This window comes from Taurulus bubalis (genome assembly GCF_910589615.1).
Source record: "Taurulus bubalis genome assembly, chromosome: 3".
Lineage (NCBI taxonomy): Eukaryota > Metazoa > Chordata > Actinopteri > Perciformes > Cottidae > Taurulus > Taurulus bubalis.
The window spans coordinates 350001-372438 of NC_136591.1; the positions used below are offsets into that span (position 1 = coordinate 350001).

General features: G+C 45.8%; 1 protein-coding gene across 1 annotated transcript in view; it reads right to left on the minus strand.

The window, feature by feature from the left end:
* enah (ENAH actin regulator) overlaps positions 1-22438 on the minus strand; it is a gene marked incomplete at its 5' end in the record, with an annotated part of 77736 nt that overhangs the window by 42627 nt on the left and 12671 nt on the right. The window contains 2 exon segments of the mRNA XM_079216129.1: positions 8622-8799; positions 11055-11220. Of these exon segments, the coding sequence (XP_079072255.1) occupies positions 8622-8799; positions 11055-11220 (344 nt within the window).

Genomic DNA, 22438 nt, shown 5'->3' on the forward strand with positions numbered 1-22438 from the left:
ATACACACACACACACATATATATATATATATATATATATATATATATATATATATATATATATATATATATCTTATATTTTCTCTCTCAAAGTGTTCGGGAACAGTTTGATGCAGAGAGATTGGTGAACTTCTAATGCCTTACGCTGCTTATTAATATTATATTCATACAAAAGCTTCTTTTGAAAAGACTGCAATCATGTAACGAGCGGAAATTGGCGAGTGTCGCTAGAAAAAATGAGAAGTAACTTTGTGGACATCATGTGAACCGTATGGGGACGACCCCAGTGGCAGTGGGACGACCCCAGTGGCAGTGGGACGACCCCAGTGGCAGTGGGACGACCCCAGTGGCAGTGGGACGACCCCAGTGGCAGTGGGACGACCCCAGTGGCAGTGGGACGCTTTTAGATTGGCGCATCACCGACAATTGTGTCGTTTTGTACGATGTTGTTGTTGTTGTTGTTGTTACCAGGGCTGCGGTCATTTTTACGATGGATCAACGTGTCGAGTATTCGTGTAGTTTGTCAGAAAATATTTAAAAAACAGTGACAATTGCCTTTTCTTTTTTTTTGACCAGTACAAAACTCTAATTGTTCCATTTACAATAGTATAAAAGATCCTCAAAGTTACAAAAACAAGACTGGGAAGCAGAGAGTTGAGTCACGTTCCTTGACCAGTTGGTTCAGGACGACGTTCACACACTCCGGTCCGGAGGAGACCTGAGCCCGGCTGATCTCCTGCTGGTCCCGGGGAGCCACTGAGGTCTGGCTGCAGCGGGCATGTCTGTGGACACCTCTCTGACGGGCCTGAAGGGTCCTGGCTTCACGCAGCAGAGAACATACACAGAGCTGCTGACCTCTGAGCTTTCCTTCTCCACTCGCTCTGTCCCCTTCAACACAGCTTCCCTGTGTCTCTCTCTCTCCTTCTCTCAGCTTCTGCCTCTCTTCCTCTCCACTGTGAACCTTCTCTCTCTCTGCTGTTGTCCAGCTGTGTCGCAATGTTTCAGTCGTCTGCTTGTTTCCATGGTCTGGATGAGGTGTCTGGTGTCTCCTCCTCTCTGGTTCAACCCCTCCTCCCATGAAGCCCCCACATGGCCCACTGTTGCCAGGAGCCATAAAGACTGAAGATAAATGAAGACTTGTGTTTCTGCACATGTCTCTGGAGACGAGCTGCTGAGACCAGAACACTTCTGGCTCCTGGTCTCCTTCTGCCCTTCATTTTACATCCTGGTCTCTCTTAAGTGTTGGCACCTTCAGAGCGTTCTGCTTTTCTTCAGCCACAAACACTGCAGTTACTTTTCACTACTTAAAGTTATCGTGGGAAACGTCCCAGTCTAGACCTCTCAATAGTCAGTCATCTGTTTGACCCCCATGAGGAGCGAGGCCAGGGAGAGGATCCTTTATTCCTTTGTAGTGATGCTAGAACGCCCTGCGCATAACTATTCACTTCAGCTTTCTGAACGTGTCCCTGGTTGGTTTCTCATATGATCTCATATGGGCGGCTGTAGCTCAGGGGGATGAGCGGTCGTCCCGCAACCACAAGGTAGCCGGCTCGATCCCAGGGTTAGGTCAGCTCAGCCCCCCATAGCTCACAATTCTCATGTCCCTGAGCAAGACACTGAACCCCCAGCTGCTCCCCGGGTGCCCCACAGGGCAGAACACTGCTCCCTAACCAAGGATGGGTCAAATGCAGAGAAGAACTTAATAAAGGATCATTTCTTTCTTTCTTTGCTTTCAAACAACATTCCAGCTCCAATAACTAATCACAGGTACAAACTAAAAACTGGTTCCTCTGCTTTGCTGACTGTAAATGAAGGAAATGTTGGACTGCTGGTCGGACCAGAAATACATACAAAATAAATAAAATTGCTATTATCTGACGAGACAACCGATCAATCTGTTTGAAAGAATCAATCAATAACGGAATTAAGGGTCAGACCGGGACATGGACTGGTCAGACCGGGACATAGACCGGTCAGACCGGGACAGCTGTTCTTTACTCACTGGGACCATGTTTAAAAAACAGTGAGGGGTAATCCTGTTCAACTTTTCCTTTAAAGAGAATCACATTTATCTCTTCCATCAGTTTCTGGCCCCTTCCCCCTCAACCGTCCTGCAGGAGAGGATTTATGGGCCAGACCTCAACACAGACGCTCAGCGGCCTCCCACCCGCTCTACTTTAGCCTTTTAGGAGAAAAGAGAAACACGGTGTGTGTGTGTGTGTGTGTGTGTGTGTGTGTGTGTGTGTGTGTGTGTGTGTGTGTGTGTGTGTGTGTATGTGCGTGTGTGGGGTCTCCGTTTGGAAACGACGTCACTTTTAACTTTGAACCTAGAGTCAGATGGGACATACTTTTCCTCTGTGACTCGACAACTGGTTTCACTGATGTGAGCCAGCTGATGAAACCAGTGTGTGTGTGTGTGTGTGTGTGTGTGTGTGTGTGTGTGTGTGTGTGTGTGTGTGTGTGTGTGTGTGTACTGTATACAGACGAGTCCTGGAGGCTGGGAGTGTGTCATGACACATGCATGAGTATACACACTTCCCACATATCAACATTCACCACATAGGCTAATTAGAGGGGAAGAGGGGCTCAGGGAGAGAAGAGGGGATGTACACAGAGGAGAGGAGAGAAGAGGGGATGTACACAGAGGAGAGGAGAGAAGAGGGGATGTACACAGAGGAGAGGAGAGAAGAGGGGATGTACACAGAGGAGAGGAGAGGAGAGAAGAGGGGATGTACACAGAGGAAAGGAAAGAGGAGAGAAGAGGGGATGTACACAGAGAAGAGGAGAGAAGAGGGGATGTACACAGAGGAGAGGAGAGGAGAGAAGAGGGGATGTACACAGAGGAGAGGAGAGAAGAGGGGATGTACACAGAGGAGAGGAGAGGAGAGGGGATGTACACAGAGGAGAGGAGAGAAGAGGGGATGTACACAGAGGAGAGGAGAGGAGAGAAGAGGGGATGTACACAGAGGAAAGGAAAGAGGAGAGAAGAGGGGATGTACACAGAGAAGAGGAGAGAAGAGGGGATGTACACAGAGGAAAGGAAAGAGGAGAGGAGAGGGGATGTACACAGAGGAGAGGAGAGAAGAGGGGATGTACACAGAGGAGAGGAGAGAAGAGGGGATGTACACAGAGGAGAGGAGAGGAGAGAAGAGGGGATGTACACAGAGGAAAGGAAAGAGGAGAGAAGAGGGGATGTACACAGAGAAGAGGAGAGAAGAGGGGATGTACACAGAGGAAAGGAAAGAGGAGAGGAGAAGGTTAGAGAAGAGAAGACAACAGAAAAGAAGAGAGGAAACAGAAGAGAGACAATAAATGACGGGAGAGGGAAGGGAAGGAGAAGAGCAGAAGAGGAGAGAAAAAACAGAGGAAGATAGAAGAGGAGCGAAAAAAGAGAGGAAACAGGAGGATAGGAGAGGTCTGGGTAAAGGTCATCACATGAAGTCTCTGCCTCGTCTTTGTTGATTATAGATGAAGTCCGGCCTCCACCATAGAAGAAGAGTCTTCACTGAGTCTAGATCAACCCTCTGTAACCACGTGATAGTCTCTGTTATAGTCTGTGATAGTCTCTGTTATAGTCTGTGATAGTCTCTGTGATAGTCTCTGTGATAGTCTGTTATAGTCTCTGTGATAGTCTCTGTGATAGTCTCTGTGATAGTCTCTGTGATAGTCTGTTATAGTCTCTGTGATAGTCTCTGTGATAGTCTGTTATAGTCTCTGTTATAGTCTCTGTGATAGTCTGTTATAGTCTCTGTTATAGTCTCTGTTATAGTCTCTGTGATAGTCTCTGTTATAGTCTGTGATAGTCTCTGTTATAGTCTGTGGTAGTCTCTGTTAGTTTGTGATAGTCTCTGTGATAGTCTGTGATAGTCTCTGTGATAGTCTCTGTTATAATCTCTGTTATAGTCTGTGATAGTCTCTGAGATAGTCTCTGTTATAATCTCTGTTATAGTCTGTGATAGTCTCTGTGATAGTCTCTGTTATAATCTCTGTTATAGTCTCTGTTATAGTCTGTGATAGTCTCTGTGATAGTCTGTTGTAGTATCTGTTATAGTCTGTGATAGTCTCTGTTAAAATCTCTGTGATAGTCTCTGTGATAGTCTCTGTGATAGTCTGTGATAGTCTCTGTGATAGTCTGTGATAGTCTGTGATAGTCTCTGTGATAGTCTCTGTTATAGTCTCTGTGATAGTCTCTGTTATTGTCTCTGTTCGAATCTCTGTTATAGTCTGTTATAGTCTCTGTTAGAATCTCTGTTATAGTCTGTTATAGTCTCTGTAATAGTCTGCTATAGTCTCTGTGATAGTCTCTGTTATAGTCTGTTATAGTTTCTGTGATATTCTCTGTTATAGTCGGTTATAGTCTCTGTTAAAGTCTCTGTGATAGTCTGTTATAGTCTCTGTGATAGTCTGTGATAGTCTCTGTGACAGTCTCTAAGAAAGTCTGTGATAGTCTGTTATAGTCTCTGTTATAGTCTGTGATAGTCTCTGTTATAGTCTGTTATAGTCTATGTGATAGTCTCTGTTATAGTCTCTGTTATAGTCTCTGTTATAGTCTGTTATAGTCTCTGTTATAGTCTCTGTTATAGTCTGTTATAGTCTCTGTTATAGTCTGTGATAGTCTCTGGTATAGTATGTGATAGTCTCTGTGATAGTCTTTGATAGTCTCTGTGATAGTCTGTTATAGTCTCTGTGATAGTCTTTGTGATAGTCTGTTATAGTCTCTGTGATAGTCTGTTATAGTCTCTGTTATAGTCTCTGTTATAGTCTCTGTTATAGTCTGTTATAGTCTGTGATAGTCTCTGTTATAGTCTGTGATAGTCTCTGTTATAGTCTGTGATAGTCTGTGATAGTCTCTGTGATAGTCTGTTGTAGTATCTGTTATAGTCTGTGATAGTCTCTGTGATAGTCTCTGTGATAGTCTCTGTTATAATCTCTGTTATAGTCAGTGATAGTCTCTGTTATAGTCTGTAATAGTCTCTGTTATAGTCTCTGTGATAGTCTGTGATAGTCTCTGTTATAGTCTCTGTTAGAATCTCTGTTATAGTCTGTTATAGTCTCTGTTAGAATCTCTGTTATAGTCTGTTATAGTCTCTGTGATAGTCTGCTATAGTCTCTGTGATAGTCTCTGTTATAGTCTGTTATAGTTTCTGTGATATTCTCTGTTATAGTCAGTTATAGTCTCTGTTAAAGTCTCTGTGATAGTCTGTGATAGTCTCTGTGATAGTCTGTGATAGTCTCTGTGATAGTCTCTGTTATAGTCTGTTATAGTCTCTGTGATAGTCTCTGTTATAGTCTCTGTTATAGTCTCTGTTATAGTCTGTTATAGTTTCTGTTATAGTCTCTGTGATAGTCTGTGATTGTCTCTGTTATAGTCTCTGTTATAGTCTGTTATAGTCTCTGGGATAGTCTGCGATAGTCTGTTATAGTCTATGTGATAGTCTGTGATAGTCTGTTATAGTCTATGTTATAGTCTCTGTGATAGTCTGTGATAGTTTCTGTTATAGTCTCTATTATAGTCTCTGTTATAGTCTATGTTAGAGTCTCTGTGATAGTCTGCGATAGTCTGTTATAGTCTCTGTTATAGTCTGTGATAGTCTGTTATAGTCTATGTTATAGTCTCTGTGATAGTCTCTGTGATAGTCTCTGTTATAGTCTCTGTTAAAGTCTGTGATAGTCTGCTATAGTCTCTGTGATAGTCTGTTATAGTCTGTGATAGTCTCTGTTATAGTCTCTGATAGTCTGTGATAGTCTGTTATAGTCTGTGATAGTCTGTTATAGTCTCTGTGATAGTCTCTGTGATAGTCTCTGTTATAGTCTGTTATAGTCTGTGATAGTCTCTGTTATAGTCTCTGAGATAGTCTCTGAGATAGTCTCTGTGATAGTCTCTGTTATAGTCTGTGATAGTCTCTGTTATAGTCTCTGTTATAGTCTCTGTGATAGTCTGTGATAGTCTCTGTGATAGTCTCTGTTATAGTCTATGTTATAGTCTCTGTTATAGTCTCTGTGATAGTCTGTGATAGTCTCTGTTATAGTCTGTGATAGTCTGCGATAGTCTGTTATAGTCTCTGTGATAGTCTGAGATAGTCTGTGATAGTCTCTGTTATAGTCTGTGATAGTCTATGTTATAGTCTCTGTTATAGTCTCTGTTATAGTCTGTGATAGTCTCTGTTATAGTCTCTGTGATAGTCTCTGTGATAGTCTCTGTGATAGTCTGTTATAGTCTCTGCGATAGTCTCTGCGATAGTCTCTGCGATAGTCTGTTATATTCTCTGTTATAGTCTCTGTTATAGTCTGTGATAGTCTCTGCTATAGTCTCTGCTCTAGTCTGTGATAGTCTCTGTGATAGTCTCTGCGATAGTCTCTGCGATAGTCTGTTATATTCTCTGTGATAGTCTCTGTTATAGTCTCTGCTATAGTCTCTGCTATAGTCTCTGCTATAGTCTGTGATAGTCTCTGTGATAGTCTCTGTTATAGTCTCTGTGATAGTCTCTGTTATAGTCTCTGTGATAGTCTCTGTGATAGTCTCTGCGATAGTCTGTTATATTCTCTGTTATAGTCTGTGATAGTCTCTGCTATAGTCTCTGCTATAGTCTCTGCTATAGTCTGTGATAGTCTCTGTGATAGTCTCTGTGATAGTCTGTTATATTCTCTGTTATAGTCTCTGTTATAGTCTGTGATAGTCTCTGTTATAGTCTCTGCTATAGTCTCTGCTATAGTCTCTGCTCTAGTCTGTGATAGTCTCTGTGATAGTCTCTGCGATAGTCTCTGCGATAGTCTGTTATATTCTCTGTTATAGTCTGTGATAGTCTCTGCTATAGTCTCTGCTATAGTCTCTGCTATAGTCTGTGATAGTCTCTGTGATAGTCTCTGTGATAGTCTGTTATATTCTCTGTTATAGTCTCGGTTATAGTCTGTGATAGTCTCTGTTATAGTCTCTGCTATAGTCTCTGCTATAGTCTCTGCTCTAGTCTGTGATAGTCTCTGTGATAGTCTCTGCGATAGTCTGTTATATTCTCTGTTATAGTCTCTGTTATAGTCTGTGATAGTCTCTGTTATAGTCTCTGCTATAGTCTCTGCTATAGTCTGTGATAGTCTCTGTGATAGTCTCTGTGATAGTCTCTGTGATAGTCTCTGTTATAGTCTATGTTATAGTCTCTGTGATAGTCTGTTATAGTCTCTGTTAGTCTCTGTGATAGTCTGTTATAGTCTCTGTTATAGTCTGTGATAGTCTCTGTTATAGTCTCTGTTATAGTCTGTTATAGTCTCTGTTATAGTCTCTGTGATAGTCTCTGTTATAGTCTCTGTTATTGTCTCTGTTATAGTCTCTGTTATAGTCTGTGATAGTCTCTGTTATAGTCTCTGTGATAGTCTCTGTTATAGTCTGTGATAGTCTCTGTTAGTCTCTGTGATAGTCTCTGTGATAGTCTCTGTGATAGTCTATTATAGTCTGTGATAGTCTGTTATATTATAATATGATAACAGTTATATTATAGAGTTATATTATAATGTGATAACACAGCTCATCATAGAGTTATATTATAATGTGATAACACAGCTCATCATAGAGTTATATTATAATGTGATAACAGAGCTCATCATAGAGTTATATTATAATGTGATAACAGCTCATCATAGAGTTATATTATAATGTGATAACACAGCTCATCTTAGAGTTATATTATAATGTGATAACAGAGCTCATCATAGAGTTATATTATAATGTGATAACACAGCTCATCATAGAGTTATATTATAATGTGATAACACAGCTCATCATAGAGTTATATTATAATGTGATAACACAGCTCATCATAGAGTTATATTCTCATGTGCTGAATGTGGAGCAGAACATCTTAAAAGCCGTTTCACAAACACAAGATGACGTGATCTTGTGTTTGTCTGGGTTTGATTAGAACCATGAATGTGTGGAGCATGTGGATCTCTACTAACATCCTCTGAGGAATGCAGGTGACCAGAACCTCATAGGGTTCTTTGTCTTGTCCCCATGAGAACCTGCTCCTGGTAGGACCTTGATCAGAGCGTTTACCTGAAACTTACAACAAGTTCATTAGCTAGAACCATCTGTGAAATGTTCCACGCAGAACCACCTATGAGAGGTTCTGCAGACAACCCTTTTATAATGCAATGCGTCTACCTAGAACCGACTCTGGAGGTTCTGTCGAGAACATTTCCACTTTCAAAGGGTGATAACAAACCCACTCTGGGGGTTTTGACAGAGAACCCCTTCCTACTCCAAGTGTTCCATCGAGAAACCACCCAAGGGGTTCTAATGAGAACCCTTTCCTATTCCAAGTGTTCCATTTAGAACCTTCCCCGGTTCTTTACGAGGCTCTTAGACATGGGCTGAAGTGGTGCAGCACAACCTACCACAGTCTTGGGGTGTGAGATGGGAGGATTTCATTTTGCTTTCAACAATTCTTGAAGACATTTTTCTTGCAAAAAGGGTTCTTTAGATGAAAAAGGTTCTTGATAGAACCCCTAGTTTTACAAGGAACCCTTGCAACCCCCCTAACTCCCTTCCTTCAAAGAAGAGGGTTCCTCAGAGGAACCTCAGAGGAACCCTTTAGGAACCCGTAGGTGAAACCTGCAGCGAGCAGCCCTACCCGTGTCCTGTGAGTTGAGCACCTCTAGGGCGTGCATCATGGCGCTGGCGAACACGTTGGCGTCCTCCTTGCTGCCGAAGTTGAGGCCGTAGACCTGCCGGGCATCGCGCCACTGGTGGAAGGTCTGCGTGGCCTGGTTGTACTTCAGCCCCTTGGGAATGGCACAGTTGATCACCACCTGGAGATCCACGATGGGGAAAGGGAAAAGAGGACACGTCCTTTATTACATTCTACCAGATGTACTAATGAAGGAGCAGTGTGCTGCTGTGAAGTGTCTTATCAAGGACTCTGAGACACGAAACTATGGGGAGACCAGGGATCCAACCGGAGACTACGTGGTTCAGGACGACCACCACGAGCTACAGATTAGGAACGAGTAATGTGACCACTTTAAACTGTTCAAACTGAAGCTTTATTTAGGGAGCCGCAAAGAACAACACTGGAGTCCTGCACAGCCGGAGAGCTTAAGGTCACAGGGACGAGCCGTGTTTCAAGGCCCTTGAGATCTGTGGCTCAGTTGCAGAAACACACACATAATAGTCAACATATTCTTGGTCTCCATCTCTCAGTCATGAGGCTACCTCTGTCCGCCATGCTGCCGAGCTCAGAGGGAAAAAAAAGATGAACTAAATAATTATTGTCGCTCTAAAAAGCTTGTTAAAACAAAGTGACCACTGGGGACCCTGCGGCCGTCACGTGGAGAAAAGGTCACGTCTGCCTGCGCGGGAAGTCGCTTCAGGAAGCTCTCGCTCCGTGTTAACGCGCTTTCAGTGGGAAGCATCCTGGACACCTCAAGCAGGAGCGCCTCAAGCTTTCTGAGCTACTGAGACACAGACACACACACACACACACACACACACACACACACACACACACACACACACACACACACACACACACACACAATGTGAAGAGCATACTGAACCGAAGGATCTTAATCTGCATCATCATCAGTGCATTTATTCTTTGAGGCGATCATGTGAAAACTCTTCTCATCTACAGCTGGAACATTGTGTAATGTGGTTTAATCCCATAATCGCTGTGTCATCTCACGTCCAGACTAATGAGGGACTGAATCCGACACGTTCCCCTCGGGGAACCAACGCTTATTGTGGAGAGTTGAGGTCTTCAGAACCGGAGAGATTAAACTGTACCGAGACCAGCCGGGGAAACGTCATTTTTTCTCCTATTGCTTCGGCCGATAAGCAGCTCTTCCAGCCATAAAGCCTGAAACCAGTCTGGTAGTTTACGGAATAACAGCGGGCGCCGATGCTGTCAAAATGTATTATAACCCCGGCACTAAATAATCTAGTGTCAATCTCCGGGTTATTGCAATGCCTCTGCAGGCGGGAGGGTTCAGGTTGTGGGTTTGCTGAGCCGTGTAACTCCAGCTGCTTATTGTAGGAGACGAATAAAAGCAAACGCACAAGCTGAAGAGTCATGAACGCAGAGCGGGACCCGCCGACCCCATCCTGGATTTAAATGTCAGAAAAGGCAATTATTTGACTTTGACCGGTGTTTGTGTTTTTTGTTCGTTGTGCGTCACGACTTCAGGATAATGACAACATTCCAGTGGTGCGAGTAACGCAAAGTATTATTGAGTCACATCCCTGTTGTCTGATCGGCTCCTGTTTCGGTTCCACTTCAGTCCGTATTTATTACGAATGTAAATAGCAACCACAGTGATGTCATTCCCAGAAACATTGTTTTCACCATAGACCACCATTGTGCCTATCAAGTAAACTCATGTTTACAATGTTTACTGAGGGAATAGATCAAGAGAGAAGGTGAGTCATTTTCTCAAGGACTTCTATACAACCAGACTTCTTTTTGTAACCAGAGGAGTCGCCCCCTAGTGGCCAGTAGAGAGAATGCATGTTTATGACACTTCACTGGGCAGAACCGGAGGTTGCCGTCTGGATGTCACTCATAAAATGATTCCACTCAGTGAAACTCAGCTCTTCCTGCACAGATCTTTCACAATAAAAGTTTTCCGGCAGCACAATGAGCAGTCTCACCTTTTACTGCGCCCGTAATGACCCATCATATACGTTCGCTGTCATCACACACACTCACACACACACACACACACACACACACACACACACACACACACACACACACACACACACACACACACACACACACCTCCCAGTGGACCTCATCGACTCATTAATGCTTTGTCTTAAAATAGCTACTCGCTGTGTTGTTACACTTGTGAACATGGCAGCATAGTGGCCTGGGTGGACCTGTACAAACACACACACACACACACACTGCATCAGTCCTGCATGGGATGATCCTGTAGAGATCGAGGACTATGCCTGCGGTCGAGCCGTGACTTGGCTCTGCAGCTGTAAAGGCCTCCATGCGGGTCTACCTCACCTGATGGTCTTGGATCTTGCTAAAGGACTCCATGCGGGTCTACCTCACCTGATGGTCTTGGATCTTGCGTCCCACCACGCGGAAGGCGTTGTTGCCCGTGTGGTGGTAGATGTGGACTCTGCTGAAGCCCGTGGAACCACCGGCCGGGACCCACTTCTTGTTGGCGTCGTCGTACACCATGACGGCGGCTCGCGCCTGGCAGATACTCTGTTCACTGCAGGAACACAGAGACGGGAGACGATCACACAACCTGACGTGAGGGTCCAACATGCACAGAGCTGATCACCCCCCCTCTCCAAGCGGGAGCTTGTTAACCTTTTGAGCATCATGCCCCCATATGGGGGGGCGCTGGGGTTGGACCTCTTGTTCCCCGTGTTCCAGTAGTCGTATGAACCCCCTATGAGTTCTAATACTTGTGTTATTTTATATCACTTTTGTCAGAATTTATTTGCGAAAAAAATGGATATTAAAAAAAACAACACTTTTCTAACATATTTTGATCATAACTATGAACATCCAGCCAGATTCTCCAAAATGCCTCCTCGAGTGGTCCCCAAGCTTTTCAAACTGTTTGGTTCAAGGTCTTAACAACAGCCCACATACTAATAAGACACCTTTCTGGAAAGATTAGGACCAAAATAATCGGAATCAGAATAAAACAAAGCATTGGGGTGTAACGAAGGAGTTTTAGCCCAAAAACTGTGTAAAAAATGGAAACATTTACAATTTGATGGCAAAACATTGGCCGATTTGGGCATGCTGGGTACCGAAATGATCAGCAGCTTCCAGGTGTGCAGAAACGTGAGACAGAGGCAAAAAAAAGAAGCTCTGTCCGTTATGTGATTTTTCAGGTACTAATAGGGGTCTAGCATGATTGTATTGCTTTTGTAGACTCACACAAGCCCTCAGGGTTACTTACGGAGATGTGTTTGTTAGTGAAATCCGACTTTGTAAGGGGGACTTATTAAGGATTTAGTGAAACCTTACGGTCCGCCGTAGAAGTTGACGGAGCTGACAGAGTTTACGTAAGTACATAAACTTAACGATTACTTCAATTATTTTTTTAATAAAGAGCCCAGTACATTGTGATGAATCCACATCCTTCCGCATTCCTTTAGTAACAACTTCGAGACGAGAGTCAGCAGCACCTCGCAGACTCTCCTTTTAGCTGTTTTATTCCGTCTGCAGACAATCACTAGCACACAAGGAGGGAGGTCATATGAGATCTCTCTCACATTCCAGCCCTGGAGCACAACACTAATGAAATCTGCTTCATGGGTGGCTGCCTGCATTTCATAAACATCAGTAAAAAACAGAAACAGACACAATCTTAAATGAGTTCTGAGGGAGCCGGACACGCGTGCCTTGTGTTTTAAAGGCCAGCTGTGTAGGATTTGGCGGCTACTAGTGGTAGTGAGTATGCAGACTCAAAGACACAACGATGCACAAGGCAACAACTCAAAGAGACAACGATGCACAAAGCAACAACTCAAAGAGACAAAGATGCACAAAGCAACTACTCAAAGAGACAAAGATGCACAAAGCAACTACTCAAAGAGACAAAGGCAGACACAATCTTGAATGAGTTCTGAGGGCCTTGTGTTTTAAGGGCCAGCTGTGTAGGAGTTGGCGGCCACTAGTGGAAGTGAGGATGCAGCCGACTGACACTTTTCAAGTCAGGCACGTAAGAGCCGGCCAGAAAAGGCAAAGAGGAGAAAACCAAATATCGCACCTATCTTTGACCAATTACCCTCGATATCGATAATGCAATAATATTGCTGGCGTGACAATTGGTGCTTTCACACAATAGCATTGTTGATGGATTATCCTCGTTAACGTGAACATGATGAGTAGGGAAAAGGCAAATAAAAGAACGGCTCGTCAGTCAGAAAAGGAAATCACTTTCCTGCAGTGCAGCCTTGACATACCAGGAAAAGGCAACACTTATGCCAAATTATGATATCCAAAATCTACGATGACATCTAGTTTCGTATCATGGTATCAAAATAATATTGATGTGTTGCCCAGCCCTCGCTAAGGGACTCACACAAGACCGATTCAAAAAGGAAAGGCCAGAATTGAAGCAACAGAAGATACCTAAATATCTGTAGTTTTATTCCTAAAACAACGATCCTACATTTCCCATTGTGCCTCAAACATTATATCGTAAGACCATCACTGTCCGTTAAATGCCAAAGGTACATCATAAGGGTCATTTTCTCAGACCTTGAAAAAAACTACAGAGACACAAAGACAATGTAGAACTTTAGTCTTTTTCATACAAGCTAAAGTGTAAATTGACGTTTTTATGTTCACGAGTGCCCCTTTAGTGACCCATCACATGATTGTAGAGAAAGAGAGTGAGAGGCAGCGAGTGAAGCAATGGAGTAGCAGACGAGCCCAGACTGGGGAGAGGATGAGAGGAGGACACGACATGTTGTGTTTTAGTTGTTTTTAAGTATCCGTTTCAAGGTTGGAAATGCGTGAAAAACTGGAGGGTCCACCGTGACAAGAACAAGCCGCGTGAGGCTCAGACACGTGCACATGATTAACATGCCAGTCCACGGGTTGACGTAAGTTAGTTACAAGCGTGGGCGTCCAGCCGCCCTTCAGCGTCCAGCTCCCAGCTCGCTGCAATGTGAGCGCGTCGGTCTTTAGGTCGGTTGATACAGACGGCCTGTGTCCAACACATAAAACTTTCACCAGGGAGCCGCTCATGTCCCGCGCAAAAAAACAAAGTCAACGCTGACCTGTTCTATCCAGGCGGTATGAAAGAAGCGGACGTAGTCAACGAAAAGCCACCCATTGGTTTGTGCGCCTTGGTTTTTGTCCGTCGCTCCAACCGAATGCTGGAAAAGGTTCTTAGGCCGGAAAGGCTGCGGTTGCCTAAACATGAACTGAAAACACACTGAAAGGGTTGAAGTTTGAAAGACAGCCAGCTCCCAGACTGCACCATAGCGTGGTAGAGACCTGTCAATCACAATAAGCCCCGCCCTAAAGCGTCCCCTGCTTTATGGTCTGCTTGACTCTAAATGACCATAATTTACTAAATGAACATCATGCTGTATTGAAGAAGACTTGAAACTAGAGATTGAGACATAAACTCATGTTTACAATGTTTACTTTTTTGGAACCGGAGGAGTCGCCCCCTGATGGTCATTAGTGAGAATGCAGGTTTAAGGCACTCCTGTATTGGCTTCACCTTTCAGACTGAGGTGGCCCCTTAATTTGACTTACTGATGTTTCCCAAAAATTGTTTTTTTACGACAACGCTTATTTACTGAGCTTGATGTAGCAGTTGGGTCTGCCAGTCTACTTCTTGACCGGGGTGCAGTGACTTCCTGGAGCCTTAAAGGTGCTGGTACTACCTTAAAGGTTCTGGTACTACCTTAGAGGTACCTTAAAGGTGCCGGTACTATCTTAAAGGTGCTTGTGCTACCTTAATGGTTCTGGTACTACCTTAAAGGTGCTGGTAGTGGTGAGGACCGAGATATTCACAATATATATATCCACTGAGACAGCACCGCTTGCTTGCTATCGGCGCGTCTGCACAGTGCAAGTGCCACTTGCCCGCTTATACTTTACACTGCGGTTCCCGGTTCCTTGTTTTGGCCTCGCTGATGCCGACATACAGCTCAGACATATGGCGCATTTCTGTCAGACCAGAAGTTACTGGCGGTGCAGAGCGGCGGGCGATTGAGAGGCCCGCTAACTGGAGCTAGCATGCTACACACAAATGTAGCCCCTTTAATACAACGGACTAAATCCACCGACATCACGCTTTTCAGTTTTAGCTGATGTCCGTTCACCTGCTGAGTGCAGTGATGGAAACACGTTACCTCGCGTTGAAAGCTCCCTAATGGAGCAGAGGGACGCAGACAAGACGTGAACAATATCTGCAGATCTGAGAATAGGAACGGAGAATGGGATATGAGATGAGAATATTTCCGTCCCCTTCATTAATGTTAATGAGGCTTCCGAGTTCAGAGCGGCGCCGACTTCAAAGAGGAACAGAGGGAAAAGATAAACAGTATCAGGAGATGTTGACGCTGCATGTCAGATGACGCTCGGCTCTTTGGATTCAGACGATGTGTTTTCGGTCCTGTGGTGCCCCGAGATGAACAACAGAGAATCCCACATTACGCTCCCACATCGTACCGACTCGCTGCTTCACCGCTGCAAACTGAGATAGGTCCTCTGCTGACGGGGCCACGCTTACATAACAACGTCTAAAAATAGAAACAAAGGAAACGGGGTGGTTGAATGTCACCATGTTTCTGATGAGCCCCAATGGGGGTTTGGCTGAGCGCCTGTGTGTTTGTGTGTGTGTGTATGTGTGTGTGTGTGTGTGTGTGTGTGACAACCACAGTGTGTTACGACAGATCAGTGCCGAGGATTTGAAGAACATTTTGCATCGTGCCCAAACGGTGGAATTATAATATACTGGGACCGTCACGGGATGCCACGAGATGCCACGAGATGCCACAAGATGTCAGGAGATGCCACGAGATGCCACGAGATGCCACAAGATGCCACGAGATGCCACGAGATGTCACGAGATGCAACGAGATGTCACGAGGTGTCACGAGATGCAACGAGGTGTCACGAGGTGTCACGAGGTTTCACGAGATGCCATGAAGTGTCACTAGATGCAACGAGATGTCACGAGATGCCACGAGATGTAACGAAGTGTCACGAGATGTCACGAGATGCCACGAGATGTCACGAGATGCAACGAGATGTCACGAGGTGTCACGAGATGTCACAAGGTGGCACAAGGTGTCACGAGATGTCACGAGGTGTCACGAGATGGCACGAGATGCCACGAAATGCCACGAGATGTAACGAGGTGTCACGAGATGTCACAAGATGTCAGGAGGTGTCACAAGATGTCACAAGATGCCACGAGATGTCACGAGATGCCATGAGGTGTCACGAGATGTCACGAGATGCCATGAGGTGTCACGAGATGCCATGAGGTGTCACGAGATGCCATGAGGTGTCACTAGATGTCACGAGATGCCATGAGGTGTCACGAGATGTCAGGAGATGCCACGAGGTGTCACGAGATGCCACGAGATGCTACGAAATGCCACGAGATGCAACGAGATGCCATAAGATGTCACGAGATGCCAAGAGATGTCACGAGATGCAACAAGGTGTCACGAGATGTCACAAGGTGGCACGAGATGGCACGAGATGGCACGAGGTGTCAGGAGATGCCACGAGGTGTCATGAGATGCCACGAGATGCCACGGGATGCCACGAGATGCCACGAGATGCAACGAGATGCAACGAGATGTCATGAGGTGTCACGAGGTGTCACGAGATGCCATGAGGTGTCACTAGATGCAACGAGATGTCACGAGGTGTCACGGGATGCCATGAGGTGTCACGAGGTGTCACTAGATGCAACGAGATGTCACAAGGTGTCACGAGATGTCACGAGATGCCATGAGGTGTCACGAGATGTCACAAGATGTCAGGAGGTGTCACGAGATGTCACAAGATGCCACGAGATGTCACGAGATGCCATGAGGTGTCACGAGATGTCACGAGATGCCATGAGATGCCATGAGGTGTCACGAGATGCCATGAGGTGTCACTAGATGCAACGAGATGTCACGAGGTGTCACGAGATGTCACAAGATGCCACGAGATGCCACAAAATGCAACGAGATGTCACGAGGTGTCACTAGATGCAACGAGATGTCACGAGGTGTCACTAGATGCAACGAGATGTCACGAGGTGTCACTACATGCAACGAGATGTCACGAGGTGTCACGAGATGTCACGAGATGCCATGAGGTGTCACGAGATGTCAGGAGATGCCACGAGGTGTCACGAGATGCCACGAGATGCTCAAAATGCCACGAGATGCAACGAGATGCCACAAGGTGGCACAAGATGGCACGAGGTGTCACGAGATGTCACGAGATGCCACGAGGTGTCACGAGATGGCACGAAATGCCACGAGATGTAACGAGGTGTCACGAGATGTCACAAGATGCCTTGAGGTGTCACGAGATGTCACAAGATGTCAGGAGGTGTCACAAGATGTCAGGAGGTGTCACGAGATGTCACGAGATGCCATGAGGTGTCACGAGATGTCACGAGATGCCATGAGGTGTCACGAGATGCCATGAGGTGTCACGACATGCCATGAGGTGTCACTAGATGTCACGAGATGCCATGAGGTGTCACGAGATGTCAGGAGATGCCACGAGGTGTCACGAGATGCCACGAGATGCTACGAAATGCCACAAGATGCAACGAGATGCCACAAGATGTCACGAGATGCCAAGAGATGTCACGAGATGTCATGAGGTGCAACAAGGTGTCACGAGATGTCACAAGGTGGCACGAGATGGCACGAGATGGCACGAGGTGTCAGGAGATGCCACGAGGTGTCATGAGATGCCACGAGATGTCACGAGATGCCACGGGATGCCACGAGATGCCACGAGATGCCACGAGATGCAACGAGATGCAACGAGATGTCATGAGGTGTCACGAGGTGTCACGAGATGCCATGAGGTGTCACTAGATGCAACGAGATGTCACGAGGTGTCACGAGATGCCATGAGGTGTCACTAGATGCAACGAGATGTCACGAGGTGTCACGAGATGCCATGAGGTGTCACGAGGTGTCACTAGATGCAACGAGATGTCACAAGGTGTCACGAGATGTCACGAGATGCCATGAGGTGTCACGAGATGTCACAAGATGCCACGAGATGTCACGAGATGCCATGAGGTGTCACAAGATGTCACGAGATGCCATGAGACGCCATGAGGTGTCACGAGATGCCATGAGGTGTCACTAGATGCAACGAGATGTCACGAGGTGTCACGAGATGTCACAAGATGCCACAAAATGCAACGAGATGTCACGAGGTGTCACTAGATGCAACGAGATGTCACGAGGTGTCACTAGATGCAACGAGATGTCACGAGGTGTCACTACATGCAACGAGATGTCACGAGGTGTCACGAGATGTCACGAGATGCCATGAGGTGTCACGAGATGTCAGGAGATGCCACGAGGTGTCACGAGATGCCACGAGATGCTACGAAATGCCACGAGATGCAACGAGATGCCACAAGATGCAACGAGATGTCACGAGATGCCAAGAGATGTCACGAGGTGCAACAAGGTGTCACGAGATGTCACAAGGTGGCACGAGATGGCTCGAGATGTCAGGATATGCCACGAGGTGTCATGAGGTGTCACGAGATGTCACGAGATGCCACGAGATGTCACGAGATGTCACGAGATGCCACGAGATGCAACGAGATGCTACGAGGTGTCATGAGATGCCAAGAGGTGTCACGAGATGTCACAAGGTGTCACGAGATGTCACGAAATGGCACGAGGTGTCACGAGATGCCAAGAGATGTCACGAGATGTCACTAGATGCCACAAGATGCAACGAGGTGTCACGAGATGCCAAGAGATGCCAAGAGATGTCACAAGATGTCACGAGATGCCAAGAGATGTCACAAGATGCCAAGAGATGTCACAAGATGCAACGAGGTGTCACGAGATGCCAAGAGATGTCACAAGATGCAATGAGGTGTCACGAGATGCCAAGAGATAGTTTGTAAAAGTCCTCCTCCTCCGGTCATGTGTGAGCCAGGAGACGAACCTCCTCTATGATGCACATGATCCAGGCTTTCATCAGAATTATGGATTCGGAAATATATATTTTGTGTTGCTTCATGCGCCACTGAGATACTTTCAGAGGAATCAAAGTTTTAGATGGATGGCACTTTGCTGTTTCTCTACAGTATCCATTCATATTATGGGATGGGTTCATCTCCTCTCACAGTCCCCATGAACTCAAATGTCAGCCGCTCAGACTCAAATATCTGCCGTCTCCTACGGGTCGATCTGTACCGACACACTTTGGACTTTTTGTCCGTGATTAGAACAGATTCATTAGCCACCGACTTGTTGCCTTGGGATTTATTTTGTCTGACTTCTCTCTCTCTCTCACTAAATCGACTCGTTTGCCCTTTTTGGCTGGAAGCCATCCCGACACATAAAGCGTTGCTCTGCTCTGGAAAGGCTAGATCAGCTGTTTTCCCAAAGCGGGGGAGGATGATGAATCCTGTGAACTAAAAGCAAAACATGCGAGCAAACTCAGATAAATGTGGTGGAGCGGGAGTCCTCGCCGTGAGGATGAACGAGAGGAGAAGAGGAAGGGAGGAGGAGAGGAGGAGAGGTATCTGGGACTGAGGGATGACCCGAGGGATTGTTCTGGAGGAGTGCAGCTGGGCCTGGAAGGAAGGAAGGAAGGAGGAGGAAGGGGCCCTGGAGAGCATCCTTCCTCTTTCCTTCTTTTCCATGTCTTTCAACTTAAGCTGCTCTTTCTTTCTTCTTCTCCTTCTCCACTCGATGTAGAACTCTCCTTTCTTTTTTCTACTCCACTCAACTCTCCGCCTCGCCCTCCTCCTTGCCCTTCATCGGTCTCTTCCTCTGCCTCTCCGTCTTCTCTCTCTCTCATTAATCAGCGATCATCTCGGTGCTTGCAGCTCGTGGAAGAGATCAGAGAGGAGAGGAGCAGTAACTGAGCTTTTGAGCCAGCGCTGGGAAACATGCTGGATCAGGACAGAGGGTTCCAACGTGAGCTCAAGGGACCGGCACAGGGTTTAAAATGCTTTCAGTTCTTCTAAAACAAATGTAATCATTTTCATTTCAGCGTTTTCAATCCCGCTAGTAAAAAAACAACATTATCAAAGCAGTCAGGCTGTTATAAACTCTCAGGCTGCAGCTATTGAAGACTATTCTGTTCTTTAAATGAAGTTCAAGTTGTCAGACCCGAAGGTTTTGTCCGACCAAGAAGCCGATGCCAAAAGATGTTCCATCCACAGCCCTCCCTCTACATGAGCAAATGTTAGCATGCCTGGGTAACTAGCTTAACTTTACGCCGTTCACGACTAGCACGTCCATGCCATCTTTACCGCTGCGGTGTGGAATCATACGACAGCATTTTGATTCCTCACCCACCAGCGTCTCCTCGTGCTCCGGCTCCCGTGATGTCTTACCACAAGTTACCGATAGTTTTGTTCTACATCTTCCTACAAAAGTCCAACAACACGGGTCAATAACCGCTTGTTACACGCGTCTGACCCTGCTGGCTCCTATAGGAACTGCAAGGAGAGCCGTCGCCCTAGCAACCCTACCTACTGTCTACCGATGTGTACAGGTGAGCACACAAACCTGTTCTCTAGTCATTCATGAACAGCTGTTTGTCTGGTGATGCTACCTTCTCTCTACTTTGCTGACACACACACACACACACACACACACACACATTATGGCGGCGCCGTGAGAAAACCCCCTGTGCTCACGAGTGTGAGTCATCCTCTCCAGCAGATGGTGGAGAGAAAGAGACGGAGCTGAAGAGGACCAGTCTGAGGTGTGACAGAGAATATATAGTTACTAGTGGGTATATATAACCCACAGTGTGTGTGTGAGTGTGTGTGTGTATGTGCGTGTGTGTGCGTGTGTGTGTGTGTGTGTGTGTGTGTGTGTGTGTGTGTGTGTGTGTGTGTGTGTGTGTGTGCGACTTGGCGCTGGTCATCTCTACGCGCTTCACTAGGAGCGGTGATGGGGAAAGAAAGGGATGGAGCTGATAACAACATGAACGTACATGTTGTTATCAGCTCCATCTCACTGTACTGACAGCACAGCTGAGCACCGTTTCCCTTCTAAGGTGGGCGATATGGATGAAGTCACCTAGAAACGTTTATATTATCAAACTCTAAACCTCAACGTGATGTGTGTAGCATTACATAACATAAGGAGAAACTGTTATTGGCAAAATACCAGATGGCAAGACTTCTTTTTGGCTAACCTAACGAATCAAATTCAGAGCCTGTCACCATAATTACATTATTGATTAATCGTACGACATATGGACATGACCTCTGTAGTTTTTAACTCTTGTTGTAGGAAGTATGGACGTGACTGTAGAGTCATAGCGTTCAGTAGCTAACGGTGGATCTGTGAGACTATAAAGCAGGGCTCTCAAGTGTCACGCATTGAGCGTGACTGTCACGCCCTCCCGCCACACATCGTATTTCTCACGCTGAAAAAAAAACTCTAGGCTATTTAATGTGCCGCAGCGCGCAAAGATGACCTGGTCGCGCTGCCCTCACCATGGAGGAATCAAGCACGTCTCCCCCGAATCCCCTGCCAATCAATAAAAAGAGATGGGCTACACGAATAGCCAATCAGAAAAACGTATCTGTTGTATCTGGGTGAAATGTGAGACTATAGAGTTGTAGCGTTCAGTAGCTAACGTGGATCTGTGAGACTATAGAGTCATTGCGTTCAGTAGCTAACGTGGATCTGTGAGACTATAGAGTCGTAGCGTTCAGTAGGTAACGTGGATCTGTGAGACTATAGAGTCATAGCGTTCAGTAGCTAACGGTGGATCTGTGAGACTATAGAGTCATTGCGTTCAGTAGCTAACGTGAATCTGTGAGACTATAGAGTCGTAGCGTTCAGTAGCTAACGTGGATTTGTGAGACTATAGAGTCATGCGTTCAGTAGCTAACGTGGATCTGTGAGACTATAGAGTCGTAGCGTTCAGTAGCTAACGTGGATCTGTGAGACTGTAGAGACATAGCGTTCAGTAGCTAACGGTGGATCTGTGAGACTATAGAGTCATTGCGTTCAGTAGCTAACGTGAATCTGTGAGACTATAGAGTCATGCGTTCAGTAGCTAACGGTGGATCTGTGAGACTATAGTCATGCGTTCAGTAGCAAACGTGGATCTGTGAGACTGTAGAGTCATAGCGTTCAGTAGCTAACGTGGATCTGTAAGACTATGGAGTCGTAGCGTTCAGTAGCTAACGTGGATCTGTGAGACTATAGAGTCATAGCGTTCAGTAGCTAACGGTGGATCTGTGAGACTATAGTCATGCGTTCAGTAGCAAACGTGGATCTGTGAGACTGTAGAGTCATAGCGTTCAGTAGCTAACGTGGATCTGTAAGACTATGGAGTCGTAGCGTTCAGTAGCTAACGTGGATCTGTGAGACTATAGAGTCATAGCGTTCAGTAGCTAACGGTGGATCTGTGAGACTATAGAGTCATGCGTTCAGTAGTTAACGTGGATCTGTGAGACTATAGAGTCGTAGCGTTCAGTAGCTAACGTGGATCTGTGAGACTGTAGAGACATAGCGTTCAGTAGCTAACAGTGGATCTGTGAGACTATAGAGTCATTGCGTTCAGTAGCTAACGTGAATCTGTGAGACTATAGAGTCGTACCGTTCAGTAGCTAACGTGGATCTGTGAGACTATAGAGTCATGCGTTCAGTAGCTAACGGTGGATCTGTGAGACTATAGTCATGCGTTCAGTAGCTAACGTGGATCTGTGAGACTGTAGAGTCATAGCGTTCAGTAGCTAACGGTGGATC